The sequence below is a fragment of the Artemia sp. Qi Xiang Cuo genome, chromosome 6 (genome assembly GCF_049724085.1).
Source record: "Artemia sp. Qi Xiang Cuo chromosome 6, ASM4972408v1, whole genome shotgun sequence".
NCBI classification, from domain to species: Eukaryota; Metazoa; Arthropoda; class Branchiopoda; order Anostraca; family Artemiidae; genus Artemia; species Artemia sp. Qi Xiang Cuo.
The window spans coordinates 80,224,233-80,243,892 of NC_142799.1; the positions used below are offsets into that span (position 1 = coordinate 80,224,233).

The following is a 19,660-nucleotide window of genomic DNA, read 5'->3' on the forward strand; positions in this document are numbered from 1 at the left end:
GCGTTAGACTCATCAGTCAAGTCACAGTTCACGTCACCAGCGACTATACATACAAGGCCCTGGCTAGAACAGCTGCCCACCGAACTCGATAGCTTACTGCAGGCTTCACTAAATTTTTTTTCTGATTTACTGTCTCTGTAGTCTGTTGGCATGTACACAGAGTGGATAACAGTTTTGTGCACCTTAACAGCAACAAAAAAGTCTGAAGATTTATACAGAATGGGATTTAACCTGCTGCTAACAAGAATGGCGATTCCACCGGACGGCCTTCCCCTGCCCGATGAAATTGAACTTGTAAATTCCCCTGCCAAGTTAAATGAAATTGAACTTGTAAATTGTGTTCATAAATCTCATTTTTGTTGTGATAATTAAAAGTGCGACATATCCCATTTTGGTCGAAAAAGAGTTATTTATATATCATGGGTAAGCTAAGCGCGATGAATCGAATGGTGCAGTCAGATTTTATCCTATCTTTTACCGTTACGAAGATAAAATGAGAAATAAGCCTCTAAGTGGCTTATGTCTTTTTTATTAGGTCTTGTTGCAATTCAGAATGACAGAAGAGGATTATCTTATGGAGCTATAACATGGAGACCTGGCGTTTGTCTCCTTTTCTGTCAAGGAAAAAGGATACATACGCCATAAATTCGAATAATTTTAATTTCGCTCAAAATACTTGAATTTAATTTATACCGCTAAAAATAGCATAAAAAGTTGGTTTAGAATGTGCTCCATAATCTCAATTAGCCTTGTGCTTCAGAGTGACGAAACATGACATGACACAGCCGACGAAATTTTCTTCGGTTTTTGGCTCTCCTGAAAAGTTGCAAAAATGGCATATGCCGCACTTTTAATTACCACAGACAATTGTTACTCTATATTTTTTGGGAGCTGCGATTCATTATCTCATTATCTAGTTGCCGTTATTTTTTTAGTTTATTAAATAACAGTTGCTTTAAGTAGAATTGAATTTTTTGTGAACCACAATCTTCTGTTGTTTTTTTTTCAGCTCCGCCCTTATATCTAATTTTCAAAGTAAACGTTTTCCATTTATGTCCCCATACCTAATGCTATAAGCAAATTTTTTGTCAAAAACAATTCTCAAAAATTTACATAAAATTAACTGGTAAATTGCGGCCATATATTTCATGTGCGCAGTTGGAGAGCTGTGATTTAATGTCTGATAATCTGGTTTGTTTTATTTTTTTGAGATTTTTAAATAATGGTTGGTCGAAGTAGAATTCAATTAGTTGTAAACCACATTCAAATATTTATAGCTCCTTTACTTCCTGCTTTTAGTTTTAATTATTGTTATTTCTTTATTTCTTTTGTTTAAAACAATATTTATTTTAGGCTATTGAAGATATTCATGAGTTTACCGTACTGTCAAAGAAGACTCCATTGCCGAGAATGTTGGCAAACTATTATGAAAAACTGGCTTTGGTTCTTTGGAAAGTAGGAAATCAATTGTTCCATGCAACTGCGCTTTCTAAATTGTTCCAACTTTCCAAGAGCCTCAAGAAGAATATTTCTGCTGAAGAGTTGCAAGAGTGAGTATTAAAGCTAAATCTTTTTTTTCTTTATTGGTTAATTCTAGCAGAGGAAGGAGAGAGAAAATAATGTGTTCGTTTTTGAAACACTATCTGTGCTTTAAAATTCACTGTTTTTCTTCTTTTTGTGTTATTGTTTTTTTAAGTTATACCCTCATGCCCACTTTTCTAAGTAAATGCTATGCAATATCTTGCAGAAAGATTTCACATCGAAGTATTAGTGTTGCTGGAATTTTTCTACTTTTACTTTCAATTGAAAATATAGTGACTTTCTAAAAAAATCCGTATATCCTTAGTTTTCCCTCTGAAATTGACTTTGACCTTATGGTTTTGCTTTTATAGTAATAAATTTAAGATCCCACTTAAGTTTTAAATTGGCATGCACTGAAGCCTTTTTTCCCTTCTTAATGTTTCTTGTTGGATGCACGTTTTTTTCCAAGGGCTCTTAAAAGCCTACTGACTTCACTTCGAAGAACCTATAATAGGGGCTAAATGCTGAGTTATAGCTCCAGTCGGGAACCTCCATAACCTCTTATTGAGAAATCTGATGTTGTGTCAATGGCTGTTTCCTAGAAGTACATTGGCCAATATTCCTCTGACGAGCTATCTCTACTTGTACCGCCATCTACCAGGCAAACAGGGCAGAAACATGGCATGTTTGGATTAGCTACAAGAAGAACCATGAGTACACAAAGAACAGCTGTGTAAGATATATCTCCCCCATTTGGAATGGTCTCCCCAGGGAGGTTCTATCTGAAAACCTGTCTGTCGATTCCTTTAAAATTAAGTTAAACAGCCACAATTCCTGGGGGAGAACCTTCGTAAATGGTTGACTTGGCATATCAGGCTAGCTAGTATTTAGGGTCGTGGTTCCACGACATTTGTAATAAAAAAAAAGAATCCTTACAATGTATCTTCGTTTCTTCAAGTATTTGCCGTCCTTAAAAACTCGTGATTTTTGTTGGAAGCGTCCTTAAAAATGCCCTCTGCATTCTTTTAGAAGATGTATTATAATTTTCTTGATACTAGAATCTGTTGTTTTTGTTTGAATCTGTATTCATTTTCTGACTTCCTCTTTATTTAGTCTTGCCACCCGTGTTCTTGTCGCTACTTTGGCCATTCCACTGCCATCAGCGCACCCAGAGTTTGACCGCTTCTTTGAGACAGAAAAGAGTGCTATGGAGAAGCAGCAGAGACTTGCACAGCTTCTGTACCTGCAACAGCCACCCACCCGCGCTGAACTTATTAAAGACTTGGGGCGCTACAAAGTTGTCAACTATGTTCACCCACAATTGAAGGAGCTTTATGATGTTTTGGAGGTTGATTTTGAGCCCTTGAAGATTTGTGTTCGTGTTGATGGCTCCCTTCAGTTTATTAGGACGTCAGAAGAGCGCTTGATGAAGGACTTGCGGGAATATATTCCAGCTCTACAAGATATAACTCTGACTAAACTTATGAAACAGGTAAAGTATTTTACTGCATTATATTAATGTGTTATCATAGGCAGCGTAATAGTGCTGTGGGCACAATGCGATGTGGGCACAATGTATTATTTATTAATGAATTTTTTTTTCTTTTGGTTTTAGACCAGGGCACTTCGTATCGAAGGAGTTGTCGTAGAAACTTCAAAAAGGGCTCATTCGATTGGAAATTGAAAGAACCAGTGCCCTTTTTAATAGTCGAAAGTGGTTGGAGGGCAACTAACCTCCTCCCAGGCCTACCATGTCATCAAACACATCCAATCAAAATTTGATTGCCATTTTGTTCAGCGTAGTTATAAAGTGGAAATTATATCTTTGAGGATGACAACCCCCCCCCACTCCACATCCGTCGGGGTAAGGGTTTTAAGTTATGCCATGGGGGGCATATAAAATTTGTATAGAAAGGGTGGTCGTATAAAATTTGGAGGGGGCTCATTGGATTGGTCATCAGAAGTTCCAATACCCTTTTTAAGATTCAAAGGGATCGAAGGGCGGATACCCCCTCACACCTCCTTTTTTCCAGAAATGCATCTGATGGAAAATTTTATAGGGCCATTTGTGTTTGTAGAAACTTCGAGAAAGGTTAATTTGATTGGAAATTGAAAGGGCTTTTTAATAGTCAAAAGTGATATGAGGGTAACAAGCCCCCTCCCCCCATCAATTCCCAAAACACATCTAATCAAAATTTTGAGATAGTCATTTTGTTCAATGTCGTTGAAATGTCTGGAAATTATGTCTTTGAGGATGACACCCCTCCCCCTCCAGCAGCCCTCAACGCAAGGGTTGTAAGTTATGCCCCGAAAGCGTATAAAGTTTTTATGGAATGGGTGGTCGTATAAGCTCCAGAGAGGGCTCATTGGATTGGAAGTCCGATGTTATAGTTCCCTTCTTAAGAGTAAAAGTGATCGGGGACAACCGCCCCCCCCTTCCCTACGTTATATTTTCCACAAAGGCATCCGATAAAAATTTTTAGATAGCTATGTCTTCAAAAATAGTCTAAAGATTATATAATAAGGCCTTTGAGGTGGGCAGAATCCCCCAGAGTCCGGGGGTAAGGGTTGTAAGTTATGCATCAGGGGCATATAAAGTTTTTATGGAAGGGGTGGTTGTGTGAACTATAGAAGAGGCTCATTCGATTGAAATGTACAGTTCTAGTTCCTTTTTAAGAATCAAACATAATGGAGAACAAATAGTCCCTCTCCCTGACTTCCTTATTTCCCAAAAATCATTCAATCGAAATTATGAAATAGCCATTTTGTTACTAATAGTCCATAAAATCATATAACAATGTCTTTAGGGTAGACACAATCCCCCAGAGCCCACTGGCAAGGTTGTAAGTTATGCCCGGGGCATATAAGGTTTTTATGGCACGGGTGGTCGTATAAACTTTGGATCAGATGGAGCTCATTAGATTGGAAGTTGGAAGTTTTCCGAAAGGTCCAGTAATTATGTCTTAGGGGATGTCAACCTCCCCACAGTCCTCAGGACAAGGGCTGTAAGTTTGGCAATTCGTTCATTGTTTATGCCTAGTACATTTTCTTGAAAAAGGTATGCATATTTGAACTATATTTTCCATGAAGACGAAATATGTTCAGGTGAGCCTTGCAGAGAATGTTGAGGGGAGTGTTGAACTGAATCAAAACACGTTATGTGTATACGGATTTTCAAAAGGTTGTGACACAGGAATAACTGAGTACATTAGCTTGGAAAATTCAGGAAATAATAGGGGAGATGATCAAAAAGGCAATATTTTTATGCTACCAATGCTACTACAACTACCACCACTACTACTACCACACTAATCCATTTACGATACTAAGGGGAAATTTGAACTAAATCAAAAGACGCTATGTGCATGCACATTGTCAAAATAGCGTATCTCAAGAATCGATTTGGGTATTAAGTTGGAACTTAAAGGGGAAGATCATCTCACCAAAAGGCAATATGTGCACATTACTGCTAATACTACTGCTACTACTACTTCTATTCCAACTACTTGTTGGGCTAAGAGCTTTGAGAATGAAAATTTCAATAAGTATATGAACATAAAGGTTATCAGAAGGACATATCAGCAATGTCATAGTAATGGCTAATTGTATTAAGTTGAAACTTCCAGGACTTGAGGAGAGGGATGTTCAACTGACCAAAGGGCGGACTATTTGGTCAACTGACCAAATAGTCGAGTCAAATTCAAAACGAGCAAAAATTAACATGAGTAGGGCTGATAACCCCCATGTCTTCTCAAGACCAGAACATAATTTGCGCTTCTCTGAAAAAAAAAAACAACAAAAACACAAACAAATGACCGTGGATTGTCAGTATAATTGACATATTCTGATATTTATTCCTTACAGTTTTACAATGTTTTATTTATGGGAGTAAGAGAAGTGAAAACATTTCAAACATATTTTGTTTCAGTAAAGCGGAAATTATGTTCTGGTCTTGAGAAGACATGGGGGTTATCAGCCCTTCTCGTGGTAATTGTTGCTCGTTTTGAATTTGACTCGGGTATTTATTGTAATTTTCTGTTCGTTTTGAGTTTCATTTCTTTATTGATAGTGACTTGTGGTAGTTCTACGCTTCGAAGATTATTTGACTTTATTTCTACTCACTCTTGGCTTAATGGAGCTCTTTACTTTTCTTTGAAAAACTTATTTTGTGGAAAAAGTTTTTAAAATTAATATAATGAAGAAGTGATATAGTTTTGAAGTGGATGAGGGTCCCTTTGGTGTACTTCCCCTCCCCCCCCCCATCACAATTTAAAAATCTTGAATGATAAATGATACTGTTGAATTTACTGACCTCGTAATGATGGTAATGTTGGCAGGATCATTTATTGTATATTTCCAGTTTTTATAATAGATTTATTAGGAAATTCATGAGAGCTATAATGCTTTGGGCTTACGAAGTTACTTTGAAATGTTGTAGTGTCTCTGTCTTTCATTAGGGTTTGAATTTTTTTTTTCTTTTTTTTTAGCACGTGTAGGTAATTCAAAATCTGTGGGTCCAAAATGTTGAAATATGCAAGAAACGTGTTTCTTTTTAATAAAATTGTAAAATCGGTTTTTTAAAATAGTTGGAGAGAAGAAAAAATAATGCTTATGAAGCTTTTTTTTAATACTGCGGAATAAAAGAATTCTTTTATAACAAACTTATAACACAAATTTATAACAAAAATTCTTTTGTAACAAAAAGTGACATTGGTAGTGGGACCAAGTATTTAGTTTCAGCACATAGAAAATACAATATTGTCAAACTATTGACAATATTGAAATTACAATATTGACAATATTGTCAATAATTGTCAAATAAATCAATAGTCATCGCACACGCACGTCAAAGAAAAATCAAAGATTTAAAATAGACATCAACAGGACAAGGCTAATGATAATGAGAGAAATCCAAAGTAATTGGGCCTGATGTTCATTGTCCGTCTGTCAACGAAGAAAAAGGGAAATTCGAGGAAGAAAACTAAAACTAGAAACCCAGTGGCATCATTTAATGCTAAAACGTCAGTTTTTTTTTTTTTTTTTTTTTTTTTTTTTTTTTTTTTTTGTCGTGACTAGTCAGCTCAGTCATAAATACTATCTTTACTGAAGTATTTTCAGTATATTAAAATACATATCAATGTGTATTAACATGTATATCCATATAACAACATGTATATTAATATTTTCATCATGTCTGCTTTCTAGTTGGCTCAAATTTATGACAATATAAGCTATTCCAATCTGCTGAACTTGGCTGTTTTCAGTGACTCCTTCAGTCTTGAGCGTGTAATTGTCAATGCTGTTTGTCACAACGGTATGCAAATTCGTGTTGACCATCGTAACGAATGTATTCATTTCGGTACAGACTTGGCTGAGTCCCAGAGAGAAAAAATTGAAGAGGATCCCACCTTACAGCCTATGCCATCTGAAGTTTTCCGCACTCAGTTGATCAATGTGTCAACCACTTTAACTGATTTCTTATCTACAGTCCAGAATGAACAGCGTGAAGTAAGTGGCATTATTATTATAGAGACATGAAATTTACATAAAGAAGCAATGCTTGTATCTTCATTAGGGAGCTTTCGAACTCAATTTCGGGTCTTTACCCGGTTCGGGTTTTCGGGTTGGCTCGTTAGAATATTAGGTCATCAATATCTTTGCCAAATGTTTGTTTTTTTTTGGGGGGGGGATATTTTTTGTAATTAATATTTATATGACCTTCCTTTTGTTTTTCCATAATGCTAGGGTTCTTAAAGAACCAAGTTACAGGTATGCTTATTTTTCACTTTTTAATTTCCTAGTTGTAGTTTTGTTTGAATGTTCCGTAAATTTATTTTTCGATGTTCCTTACTTTTTATGTTGTATTTTTTGTTTGTGCATTTTCATTTTTCTTTTATTTACTCCTCTGGATTTTTAATGTTTCTAAACAACTATCACTATTTGGACTTATCCCAATTTGAACTTTTATTTGTTCACCGCAGAAAGGCAGTGTGGTTTTCAAAAAAATACCTATGTCGTTTATATGGGGGTAATAGACCAAACAAATGTATAACAATATATTCAGTATTTTTTTTGGTAATTCAAAGAAGGGTTAGATTCTGCCTCCTTCATTAAAAATTCAACTTACATTAAGGCAATATTAAGGAGAAAAGTTTTCTCAAGACTGGAAATGAACCCTGTTCTTGGACCCTCTCATCCAATGAACCGGAAACTATTTTTAATCAGGAACTAATTATTTTTTAGTATAAATATCTTTTGTTTTAATTGTAACACTTTAGTTTATCTGCTGATGATGGTCACTGTATATGCGATCGAAATATGCAGAACTTTTTGCATCTGTTTCACTGTCTAATAAAAGGATCCCTGTTTGAACTTTTTTATTTCCTTCGTCATAGAAAGGCAGTGTGGTCTTCGCAAAAATACCTAATGCTTCTTAAATGGTAAAAATAAATTATGTATTATTATTAATATTCCTGCTGGAATTAATGTTAAAAATTTTTCGTCACCTGAAAAAGTTTTTAAAATCAGTAAAAAGCATTTACACAGTAAAATAAAAGCTCTCATACAGCTTCATTATTTTAAAAGATTAATAGGGCTAGATAAAAATTTTAAAAGCATTGTTAAAAAGGGTGACCTGGGTCTTTTTATCTTAAGAAATAAACGGTTAGTACGCATGGTAGGCTATTGGGAAAAAATTATTGCTATACCAGATTAACGGTTAACAAAAAAATGCTTTAAATTAAATGTTATTGGATTGAAGAAAAGATGCTTGGTCTGTGCATATTAAAAGTATACTAGACAATTGTGGGCTATCAGGCTGGTGGATTGATGGCATTGGACCTGGGGTGGAAACAAGATTGATTGCAAAAGGTGTGGAAAAAGTGCTATAAGATCAAGAGATCCAGGTTTGGCAAGAAGACAGGGTTAAGTCACAATCCCTTGGAATATATAGAAAAATTAAAAAAGTATGGGGAGAAGAAATATATCTAAATTTTTGCCTCTAAAATGATACTTTAAAATGGGTTTTATCAATAAGGGGGAATTTTATGCCGCTCGGAGGAGAAGAAATTATTTAGGAAGGGTTAAGGTAAGTGGTGGTCCCTTCACTTGCCCAATGTGCGGGGAGTCTGAAGATTTAGAACATTTTATGTGTTATTGTGAAGAACTGAAGGTACTTGGAAGGGAATTCTTTGGGAGGGATGTGATGCATAGAAGTTGTATAGAAATCAAAATAGAAAAGTATAGGCGCTCCGAAAAGCGGATGAAGATTTGCTAGATGTTTTCCAAAGAAATTGCTTAAGGATTGTTCTGGGTTGACTGACCGTATTTCAAACAATAGGCTCTACGAAAAATGTGGTTCAATACCGCTCTCTAGGGCTATAATGAAAGAAAGGTTGAGGTGGCTAGGGCACGTTGTGCGGATGAAGGATGACAGATTGCCAAATATTCTTCTTTTCGGCCAGCCGTCTAGGGCTAAACGGAAAGCAGGTCGTCCTCGTCTGGGGTGGAAGGACGTCATAAAGAAAGATTTAAAGGAAATGGGAACTTCTTGGGAGGGTGTAAAAGGGAGGCTTTGACTAGATTGGGATTGAGGAGGAGCGTGCGTAGCTGTATTGGCCTCAGGCGGCTTGGTGCTGCGGTGAGTTGTTAGTAGTAGTTGCAAAGTGGATATTAAAAATTTGGGAAATTTTGTGAGCATGGGGATGAGACATGGGGAGGGTTTTCTATCGTAGTGTTATTTTCAAAAGTGTTTGAACTTATTATGTTTTATGTGTTTTTTTGTATTTGTAAAGTCCTTGGCCCATGGGGCTTTTGTGAGAAATATATCTATATAAAACAAATTGCTTGTCATCAACAGAGAGCTAAATGTCAACTTAGCGTCAATAGAAAATTGTCCAGAGAGTCTAGAAAAAAGGGGACTAAACTATTTCTTTCTACTGACAAAATTAAAAACAGACCTTCAAAAACTTATTAGATGGGGATCATAACAAGGAAAATATTAATTGAAGAGTCTTACAAGCCATTTCTCCTGTACACATTCTTAATTGGCTGAGCTTTAATAGACTTTTAGCTTTTGCCGATTGGTTTAATTAAGCTGTTTTAACTTGCACTTGACAATCCGCCATTCGGATTACCAGAGTCAAAGTTTAGACAGCCAGATTTGCAGAAATTAAACCACTAAAATATTTATGCTGTTTTTCACCATGTAATGACCTGTTCTAATTACCATTCAAATTACCAAAGTCAAAGTTTAAACAGCCAGATTTGCAAAAATAAACCACTAAAATATTTATGCTGTTTTTCACCTTGTAATGACCTGGTCGAATTACCAGAGTCGAAGTTTAAACAGCCAGATTTGCAAAATGTAAACCTCTATAATATTTATGCTGTTTTTCGCCATGTAATGACCTGTTCAAATTACCATTCGAATTACCAGAGTCAAAGTTTAAAAAGCCAGATTTGCAAAAATTAAACCACTAAAATATTTATGCTGTTTTTCACCATGTTCAAATTACCATTTGAATTACCAGATTCGAAGTTTAAACAGCCAGAATTTCAAAATGTAAACCACTATAATATTTATGCTGTTTTTGCGCCATCTAATGACCTGTTCAAATTACCATTCGAATTACCAGGGTCAAAGTTTAAACAGCCAGATTTGCAAAAATTAAACCACTACAATATTTATGCTGTTTTTCACCATGTTCAAATTACCATTTGAATTACCAGATTCGAAGTTTAAACAGCCAGAATTTCAAAAATTAAACCACTAAAATATTTTACGCTGTTTTTCACCATGTACTGACCTGTTCGAATTACCAGAGTCAAAGTTTAAACAGCCAGATTTGCAAAAATTAAACCACTAAAATATTTTATGTTGTTGGTCACCTGTTCGAATGTGCATAGAGGGGCTTAATATATTCTTTGAGCTTTCTAGTTATGATATTTCTGACTGATATTATATTTTTGTGAGTTTGTGAGATTTCTTTGTCAACTTCATATTTAATGAATATCTAGGTATTCAGTGTTTTTATTGTAACTTTCTTCTTATCTTTGCTGTCCTAGAGGCTATGATTCAAACCTCCATCATTTTAAGGATATTGGATATTGAGCATTTCTTCCAAAAAGAACGGCACACTTAACGAGGTCCCTTTGGCTTCAAATTTCAATTTTTTCCTTCTGTTTTATTTCTTTTTTGTCCTTTTTCTTGTTTCTTTTTCCATTTCGCATTTAAAACCTTACCTCCTAGTCTTCCGAAAATGACAGCTTAAACTTTATATTTTACAGAGGAAAAACTATGAAATTCGTGCCAGAATCGTCCAACAATACTTCGACCATGCTCAAAGAGACAGAGCCGGAATATTGGCTCGACAAAAAACCATTGAAGCACGCAAAGAAGAAATGGAAAAACAAGCCCGTGAAAGGGTGAGTTTTTGTTGGGTTCCATTCCAGGTTGTTCGTAGCAACTAGAATTAAGTCCGGAAGTTACTTAATGCTGATATCCTCTGGGAAAGTGTGTAAAGCGAGTAGGGACTTGGGTTGATAAGGATATTTTCCTTGAACCTAGTCCTTGTAGGACTAGGTCCTATATATTACCAAAGAATAGCCGTACTCTTTGGTTGAGCTTAGAATTATTTTTTTGTTGTGAAATATATTATTTTGTTGAAATTTTCGCTCAACCATACTATTGTGGTTGAGCTCATCAATATTACCACAGAATAGCCGTACTCTTTGGTTGAGTGCAGCATTATTTTTTTGTTGAAATATATACAATTTTTGTTGAAATTTTTGCTCAAACGTACTATTTGGCTGAGCTCAACATTATTTGGGTTGAACTCAGCAATATTACCAAAGAATATCCATACTCTTTGTTTGAGCTCAGCATTATTTTTTTGTTTAAATATGTATTATTTTGTAGAAATGTTTGCTCAACCGCACTATTTGATTGAGCTCAGCATTATTTTGGTTGAGCTCAGCAATATTACTGTTGAGCTCAGTGTTATTTTTTGTTGCAATATATATTATTTTTTTAAAATTTTTGCTCAACCGTACTATTTGGTTGAGCTCAGCATTATTTTTTTAGTGGAGACAACTGCATTGTGATAGTATTGGAAGTTACAAAAGAAAAATAATTTACTTAAAATGAAAGTAGAGAGTGATAATAAAACTTAACACGAGCAGAAGTTATCTTGTCGATATCGGGGGCTGCCGTCCCCTTATCATCTCACCCTCTATGACGTGGCTTGACGGTCGCTTTACTGAAAGCAGTTAAGATGCGACAAATTCAGCCAATTAGTGTTCTATTCACCAATTGCTTTAAAATAAATTTGATTTCTAAAACTACACTGCATCAGGTATTGTAGTTAAAGCAAATATTAAGCTGTTTGTCAGTGGTTTTGTGTTAGAGCACGCGTGAAGGACTGCGGAAAAGGGGTCAAACCTCAGTATAAGCCCCCCTTATATTCAGGGCAATTTGTGTTCCTTTTAGTTTTTGATGTTACTCTTTACTTTTATTTAAAAAAAATATGTTCGTTTGCTACTTTATATTCAGGGTCATCCAGAATATAAGCGGCAATAATTCCCTAAAACTCTACACCAAAGCTTGGCTTTACTATAACTATGGTTGAAAGAAAGGGCTCGTTTGCGTTATTTTAGTGTTTAGAAATAAAGTGGATTTTTTCTTCATCAGCGGTGCTTCATCAAATTTACTCCTTATACTTGAGGTAAGATTTTATTAATACTGCTGTGCTGTCTAAGAATTAACTCCTTTTAAATCCCGCTTTTGCAGTGGCAGAGAGACCTATATCTCCCTCCGCTCCAGCATCCATACTGCATTCATAGTCCGATCATGATCCTCCAAATTAAGTAAAGTCAGGGATTAAATTCTCCATCCTCCTTTGATAGTTAATAAAAGCACCTGCCATGGAAAATTTGAAAATGTGGATCAAACAATATAATTTTTGAAGCCTTTGCTGCCCCCATCTCCATAGAGTGATAGACTTAGTTTCACGGAATAAACAGTCTGTCATACAAGTAATTTTCTATCAAATACGTTTATGTTTAGAAATAGATATATCTACACTTCACATTGTAATCTTTTAAAGAAAAAATCTTGATTCCGTTATGTTTAGTTTCAAAGGGCTAATCTCGAGATTCCGGACGGGATCGTTGAAGGTATGTTAATTGGGTTGCTTTTAAAGTTTCTATGTAGATTTCTAGGATCGTTTGCAAATCAAGTGGTACATGTATCGCTGATAATTTTTTGACACATGGGGAAGCATAGGCTCAAATTAACCGGAGCATTTTTGTTTTGTATATATAAAAAGAGATTTCTGGTTATTAATCCTCTGATTCGATTATCGTTTGTATTCTGGTATTGGCAGTCTCGAATCGAACACTGATAAATTTCAGAAAACTAATTCCTATGCAGAACGATTGTTGGGGTAAAACGGATCCAACGAATAATTCACACCTTGTGTCGTGCGCCTAGCAAAACATTCCCGGTCGAAACGGGACGAAATCCTCAGACGAAACTGGACGAAATCCTCTGACGAAACTGGACGAAATCCTCAGACGAAATTGGGTCAAATAAAAGGCATAGTTCTATTATACCAAAGCTACTTAAAAAGAGCATCAGAACTTTCGATTTCTGTTCGAATAATTCCTTTTTCACTGGTTTGTTACGATTACTGCGGCTTTTAGTTGAATTTATGCTTGTTATTGGTTTTGTTATTGGCTTATTATTGTTATTGGTATGTTATTGTTATTGGCATATTTAGGTAAATTTAGGTATTTGCATATTTAGGTGAATTTATACGTGCTTCTGATCTCTACTGATATCCAGAACAAAGAGAATCATTTTCCACACAGAAAGATATTAAAATGGAATGAAAAGTGGTAAATGAAAAAAAAAAAAAAAAATAACCGGCATAGTTTACGACCTCGTGAGTGACTATACCATACCATAGTGACTATGTCATACTATAGTGACTATACTATACCATAAAACAATGCACATTTCAAATTATCGTTAGCATTGAGGACTTACTATAGTTAATAATGATTCTACGATCAATCAACATTCCTTAGATGCTGGGACTGTCTATTTAATACTTGTGGGTACAGAGCATTGCAAGTAACGCTTGCATGGCAGCTCTGAATAAAGTGGCACGGGGGAGAAGTGGTTCCAGCTTCGTTATTCTTGGGTGGCTTTGTGTTCAGGTGAGTTGTTAATAGTAATAGGAATACAATATAATTTTTTTTTTACAATCGTCTTCAAAATTGCTATAAAACTTTCTATCTCTAATCTAGGAATTGGAAGAACAGAAAAAACAGGAAGAAGCAGCTCGCAACCAACATCTCGCTGAAAAAAAACGTCTGGATCTAGAACGACAAGAAAGGGAAAAGAAACGCCAAGAAGATGAACTCAAGGCTATAAATGCCAAACAAATTAAGGATAAGATAGCTCAGTTGACCCAGTCTGCTCATGGACGAAAAGTGGCTCAAAGACTTGGCTCTGAGATGGAAAGTATGGATCCTGAGACTCTGATGGCAAGGTATGTACATAATTTATCCCAATTGTTGGCTTCTAACCGCCGTGACCGAATGGTCGGCCCGTCGAACTGCTTCGCTAGGGGTCGTGAGTCCGAGTCTAGGTGGTGCCTATTGTTTGGTTTATAGAGAGATGGTACTCTCTCTAAGATAAGCCAAAAGTTTAGTTAGCTTCAAAGGACTGCCTTGAGGAATGTTGGAAAAAATACGGGAAGAGTTAGACTATGTGCCCCCATTACATATAGGACTCCCGGCCGAGGGAAGACACCATGATATAATTTTTTGTTTCTCAAGCTTTTTATAATAATAAATACTTTAGGGTAAATAATATGAATATAGCACGCCTCAATGAATACCTTCACAATGTGCACCTTGTATCTCTCATGTTATTCGTCGCGATTTATTCTAGTTAACGCTTTCTATGGAATCTCTTGGGAAACTTTTCTAATTAAAAATAAATATTTTGGAATAATTTCTTTGTCTACACTGCCTTTTGATTTACAGAATTTTAACAAATGAAAATAAAGATAAAACAGGTATGATATTTTAAAACAAAGCAGTGGACAAAAAAAAAACAAAAACAAAAACAAGAAGCTTCAAATAATAAAGGAGTCCAAATATTCCGACTTCCCGTCCCGAAACCTTTATAAAAAAAATAAATTAAATTAAGGTAAATTAAACACAACATAAAGAAAAAAAAATAAAATTCACATCTTAATAACTTCCAAAATCACCATGAAAATAGCACAAATATGCACAACAGAATGACAAATTAGGCTGTTTCTGGTACAGTTGGAGTTACGGTCTGATACAAAGACAAGCTAATTTATCATTCTGTTGTGCATATTCGTGCTATTTGCAAGGTGATTTTGGAAGTTGTTAAGATGTGAGTTTTATTTATTGTTTTTTGTTTTTCTTTCTTTTTATGTTGTTTTTAATTTAGTTGAAGTCGAAAAATTCAGATTTCTCTATTATTTAAAGTTTGTTGTTTTTGTCTACATTGCTTTGTTTCAAAATATTATATCTATTTACTCTTTATTTTCAATTGTTTAACTCTAGACGGTCATTGGATTAATGGCTCATTGTTTTATTGGAGAAAGAGAAAATATTCCTGAGAATATTCTAGTTTACCTGCTTCGAAAACCTAAAAAATCAGCTCAAAAGAAGCATCATTGAGTAATTTGACAGTTTTGGAAACTGCCGTCTCTTCTTGTGCTAACTGCCTTGATTAAAATCTTTGCGGTCACAGGATTCATATTATTATATATTATTGTTATTATTATAGTTATATTGCAATAATTATATTATATTATAATTATTATTATGTATTATTATTACTATATATATAATAATATAATATATATTATTATGTATATTATATATATATTAGGCTGATTTTAAATTAAATATAAAGCGTTTTGCCTAACAATTAATTAGGCTCGCAAAGTGACATTTTATTATATCAAACCTCCTGGCAAAGATAACTTGATGGCAAAGAATAAAAATGTATTCATTGACCAAAGGGACAATTAAGTTGATATCCCTGAATTGAGTACGGCCTGAAAATATCGTGATGTATGGAGTCAATTGTAGCAGTAGTAATTATTATATATGGGAAGATCATTGCATAGGAAATGCTATTTTTAGTTAAATCGTAATGCGTTTCGATGGGTTTTGGAACGGAAGAAACAGGCCTCAAATCGTCGGATTTTTATTTCGTCCTTCGACATTAAGAAGAAGTGGTGAAATTTGGTCTTTTACTATATAATAAAAGATAGAAAAATTAGCAAAAAAGTTGTTTCTGTCTTTTTTTTATATATTTATCTCTCATCAGGATTTGATTCATAATTTAAATTTAAAAAACCAAGCCAATAAGCTTAGAGTTTAACTGAGGGATTGGCCATCTCCAGGCATCTTAAGATGAGGAAGCTGGGGGTATTGAAACAGGAAGCAAATTTGAAAATTTGTTAAATGGGATTTCAAAGTAAAATTTTTAGCCTATTTAGAGCTTCATAAATTAATCTTTTATTTTCTGCAGGCTACTCAAGAATTCTTCTGCTCCTGTTTTGTGCACCTTTTTTGTTTTGTCGGTTTTGTATTTTGAGTAAACAAGGCTTACCAATAATATATTTTGGTTGCTGAACAATGCTCTCTGCGTGAACTAACTGAAAATGGTTTTGAATATTTAGAATGGAAGAAACAGGCCTTAAATCGTCTAATTTTTTTAGTCCTTTGACATAAAAAAAAGTGCTTTCATTTGTCTTTTACTGAATAACATAAAAATCAAATTGCAAAAAAAACATATGCCTTGCAATTCCCTATCCAATGCTCTTCTCAAATATAATAATTTTGGGATAAATTTTTAGAATAAATAATTTTGACTCCTACTCGTTTTATACTAGTTTAGGCAAAGATTATGAGGCACAACGCATTAAGTAGATGTACAGTGTCCCAATTTCAGTTTATTTTTTTTTTTTTTTTAAGAATCTATAGTCTGTTGGTGCTCTTCCATTGTCATCTCCGAGTTAGCCATTATTTTTATTTTGTATTTCAGACAACTTGAAGAATTAGAAAAGGAGCGTCGAGAGACTGCTAATCGTTTAAAATCTCAAGAAAAGAAGTTTGATCATCTGGAACGTGCAAAACGACAAGAAGAGATACCATTTCTTCAAAAGAAGCTCGAGGTAAAATGAATTATTTATCATTATTTATATTCCTGCTGCAATTAATGTTCAAAATTTTTTGTCACCTCAAGAGGTTTTTAAAATCAGCAAAAAGCATTTACACAGTAAAATAAGAGCTCTATATACAGCTTCATTATTTTAAAAGATTAATAGGGCTAGATAAAAAGTTTAATAGCATTGTTATTATAAAGGGTGACCTGGGTCTTTTTAGCTTAAGAAATAAACGGTTAGTACGCATGGTAGGTTATTGGGGAAAAATTATTGCTATGTCAGATTATCGGTTAACAAAAAATGTTTTAAATGAAATGTTATCGGATGGAAGAAAAGATTCTTGGCCTGTGCAAATTAAGAGTATACTAGACAATTGTGGGCTATAAGGCTGGTGGAATGATGGCATTGGACCTGGGGTGGAAACGGGATTGATTGCAAAAGCTATGGAAAAAGTGCTACAAGATCAAGAGATCCAGGTTTGGCAAGAAGACAAGGTTAAGTCACAATCCTTTGGTATATATAGAAAAATTAAAGACGCCCAGGGAGAAGAAATATATCTAAAATATAGGCTCTAAAACGATACTTTAAAAAGGGTTTTTATCAGTAAGGGGGAATTTTATGCCGCTTGGGGGGAGAAGAAAGTATTTAGGGAGGGTTAAGGTACGGAGTGGTCCCTTCACTTGTCCGATGTGCGGGGAGTCTGGAATGTGCTATTGTGAAGAACTGAAGGTACTTAGAAGGGAAATTTTTGGTAGGGATGTGATGCATAGAAGTTGTTTAGAAAATAAAATAGGAAGTAGTTGCAAAGTGGATATTAAAAATTTGGGAAATTTTGTGAGCGTGGGGATGAGACATAGTGAGGGTTTTCTATCTTATTGTTATTTTCAAAAGTGTTTGAACTTGTTATGTTTTGTGTGTTTTGTTGTATTTGTAAAGTCCGTGGCACATGGGGCTTTTGTGAGAAATATATCTATATAAAAAAAAATTGCTTGTCATCAACATAGAGCTAAATGTCTGCTTAATGTCAATAGAAAATTGTCCAGAGTCTAGAAAAAAAGGGGATTTGCAGGTGTCCTTCCACTGAATACACCTATCTTTAGGACTAAACTATTTCTTTCTAATGACAAAATTAAAAACAGAACTTCAAAAAGCTATTAGATAGGGATCATAACTAGGAAAATATTAATTGAAGGGGTCTTAATACAAGCCATTCCTCCTGTATACCTCCTTAATGGCTGAGCTTTAATAGACGTTTAGCTTTTGCCGATTGGTTTGATTAAGCTGTTTTAACTTGCACCTGACAATCCGCCATTTGAATTACCAGAGTCAAAGTTTAGACAGCCAGATTTTCTTGTTAGATTGGCTTCTTAGTGGCATCATCTTCTTTAATAGACTTTTAGCTGTTTCTATTGGTTTAACTAAGCTGTTTTAACTTGCACTTGCTAAGTGGACGTGCGCTGGGTGGAGAATTCTTTGTCCAAGGGACACGGGTTCGATCCCTGGCGTGGCCAGATATTAGGATTGGGACGAGGGTCAGTGTTGTGACTCTGTAAGCTCAGCCAGAGTCGACCCAGCTATAAATGGGTACCCGGAGAAATCTGGGGAAGGTAAGAAGGAAGGGTGTGCAAGAGCACAGGCTGATTAGCCCCCAACTTCCTATTGCACTTCCTGGCTGAAGGGCCACGCACCGGAGATCAGCACGGTTGGTTTGGACCCATAGGGTCTAGTGCTGTCATACTTACTTAATTACTATTTAACTTACACTTGACAATCCGCCACTCGAATTACCAGAGTCAAAGTGTAAACAACCAGATTTGCAAAAATTAAACCACTAAAATACTTTATGCTGTTTTTCACGATGTAATGACCTGTTCGAATATGTATAGAGGGGATTAATATATTCTTTGAGCTTTAGAGCTGTGATTTTTCTGACTGATATTGTATTTTTGTGGGTTTGTGAGTAAGTATGGGCACTGTTCTGTTTTTTCTGAAGAAACAGAAAAAAATAAACAGGGCTTGAATGAAACAGAACAGAAACAGAACAGGTCAACAAAAAACAGAATACCTGTTTCTGTTTTGTTTTTTTGGTAAAAACAGAAAACAGCTGTTTTCGAACACCTAAGGCTTAAAGAAGAAAAAATTTGTAAATGATAAGTTTTGGTTTATTATCAGTACTATTGCAGCATTTTCCACCAAAAGAACAGTTTTTCAATAAAGGGGCGACAAACTGTATGTACGCAACATCGCCATCCTTTTTTATGGTTATTTTCTTCTATTTTCCCGTTCCTTTTTTCCAAAAATGCGCTTTTATGTTTATACAGAATCTCCTCGAATTTCCTAGAAATGCATACTAGTTATTTGATACGTTTTGAAAATAAAATAATTTTCGTCGTCAAATTGCGCAGTCAACTCAAAGTCACTAGTGTTTAAACAGAGCCCATAGTTGCTTTGGCTGGGGACAGTCTGCCCATCCAGACCATGCTTTCCCCTTCACCCAATCCTGATGTTTGGAAGCCATCTGAAACAATGTATGAAAGAAGAAAAATATACGGGAAAATGACACTTCTTACCCCCAAGTCAAAAATTTCCGCTGCCTCGCAGCTTAAAACATCTTTTTAAGATTAATTATTTCCTACCCAATCTGTGGGAAACACAAATCAATAGGAAAATTCCTAGTTTAAGGGTACTTTGTATATTTTTACGGCACTTTACACTTGAAAATAATGTGCTAGGCCCTCCACCGAATTCATTCTTAAGTAAATATGTAAAATGAAATTTCTCAAATTCTGAATTTCAAAGAAACTTAGACCCTTTGCTACACAATACTTTCTTTAAGCATTCTCTTCTCTTAATAGGTTTTCAAAGGGATGCAATATAAAAACATTTGCACTTTTTGATAACTTATTTCGAAA

General features: G+C 35.0%; 1 protein-coding gene across 1 annotated transcript in view; it reads left to right on the forward strand.

Annotated features, from left to right (window-relative positions):
• LOC148951642 (eukaryotic translation initiation factor 3 subunit A-like) overlaps window positions 1-19,660 on the forward strand; it is a 166,828-nt gene that overhangs the window by 106,482 nt on the left and 40,686 nt on the right. Inside the window, exons 5-10 of the mRNA XM_089091172.1 lie at window positions 1,354-1,550; window positions 2,635-3,013; window positions 6,727-7,029; window positions 10,810-10,947; window positions 13,834-14,078; window positions 16,628-16,757. Coding sequence (XP_088947298.1) covers window positions 1,354-1,550; window positions 2,635-3,013; window positions 6,727-7,029; window positions 10,810-10,947; window positions 13,834-14,078; window positions 16,628-16,757 — 1,392 coding nt within the window. The remainder of the gene's footprint in view (window positions 1-1,353; window positions 1,551-2,634; window positions 3,014-6,726; window positions 7,030-10,809; window positions 10,948-13,833; window positions 14,079-16,627; window positions 16,758-19,660) is intronic.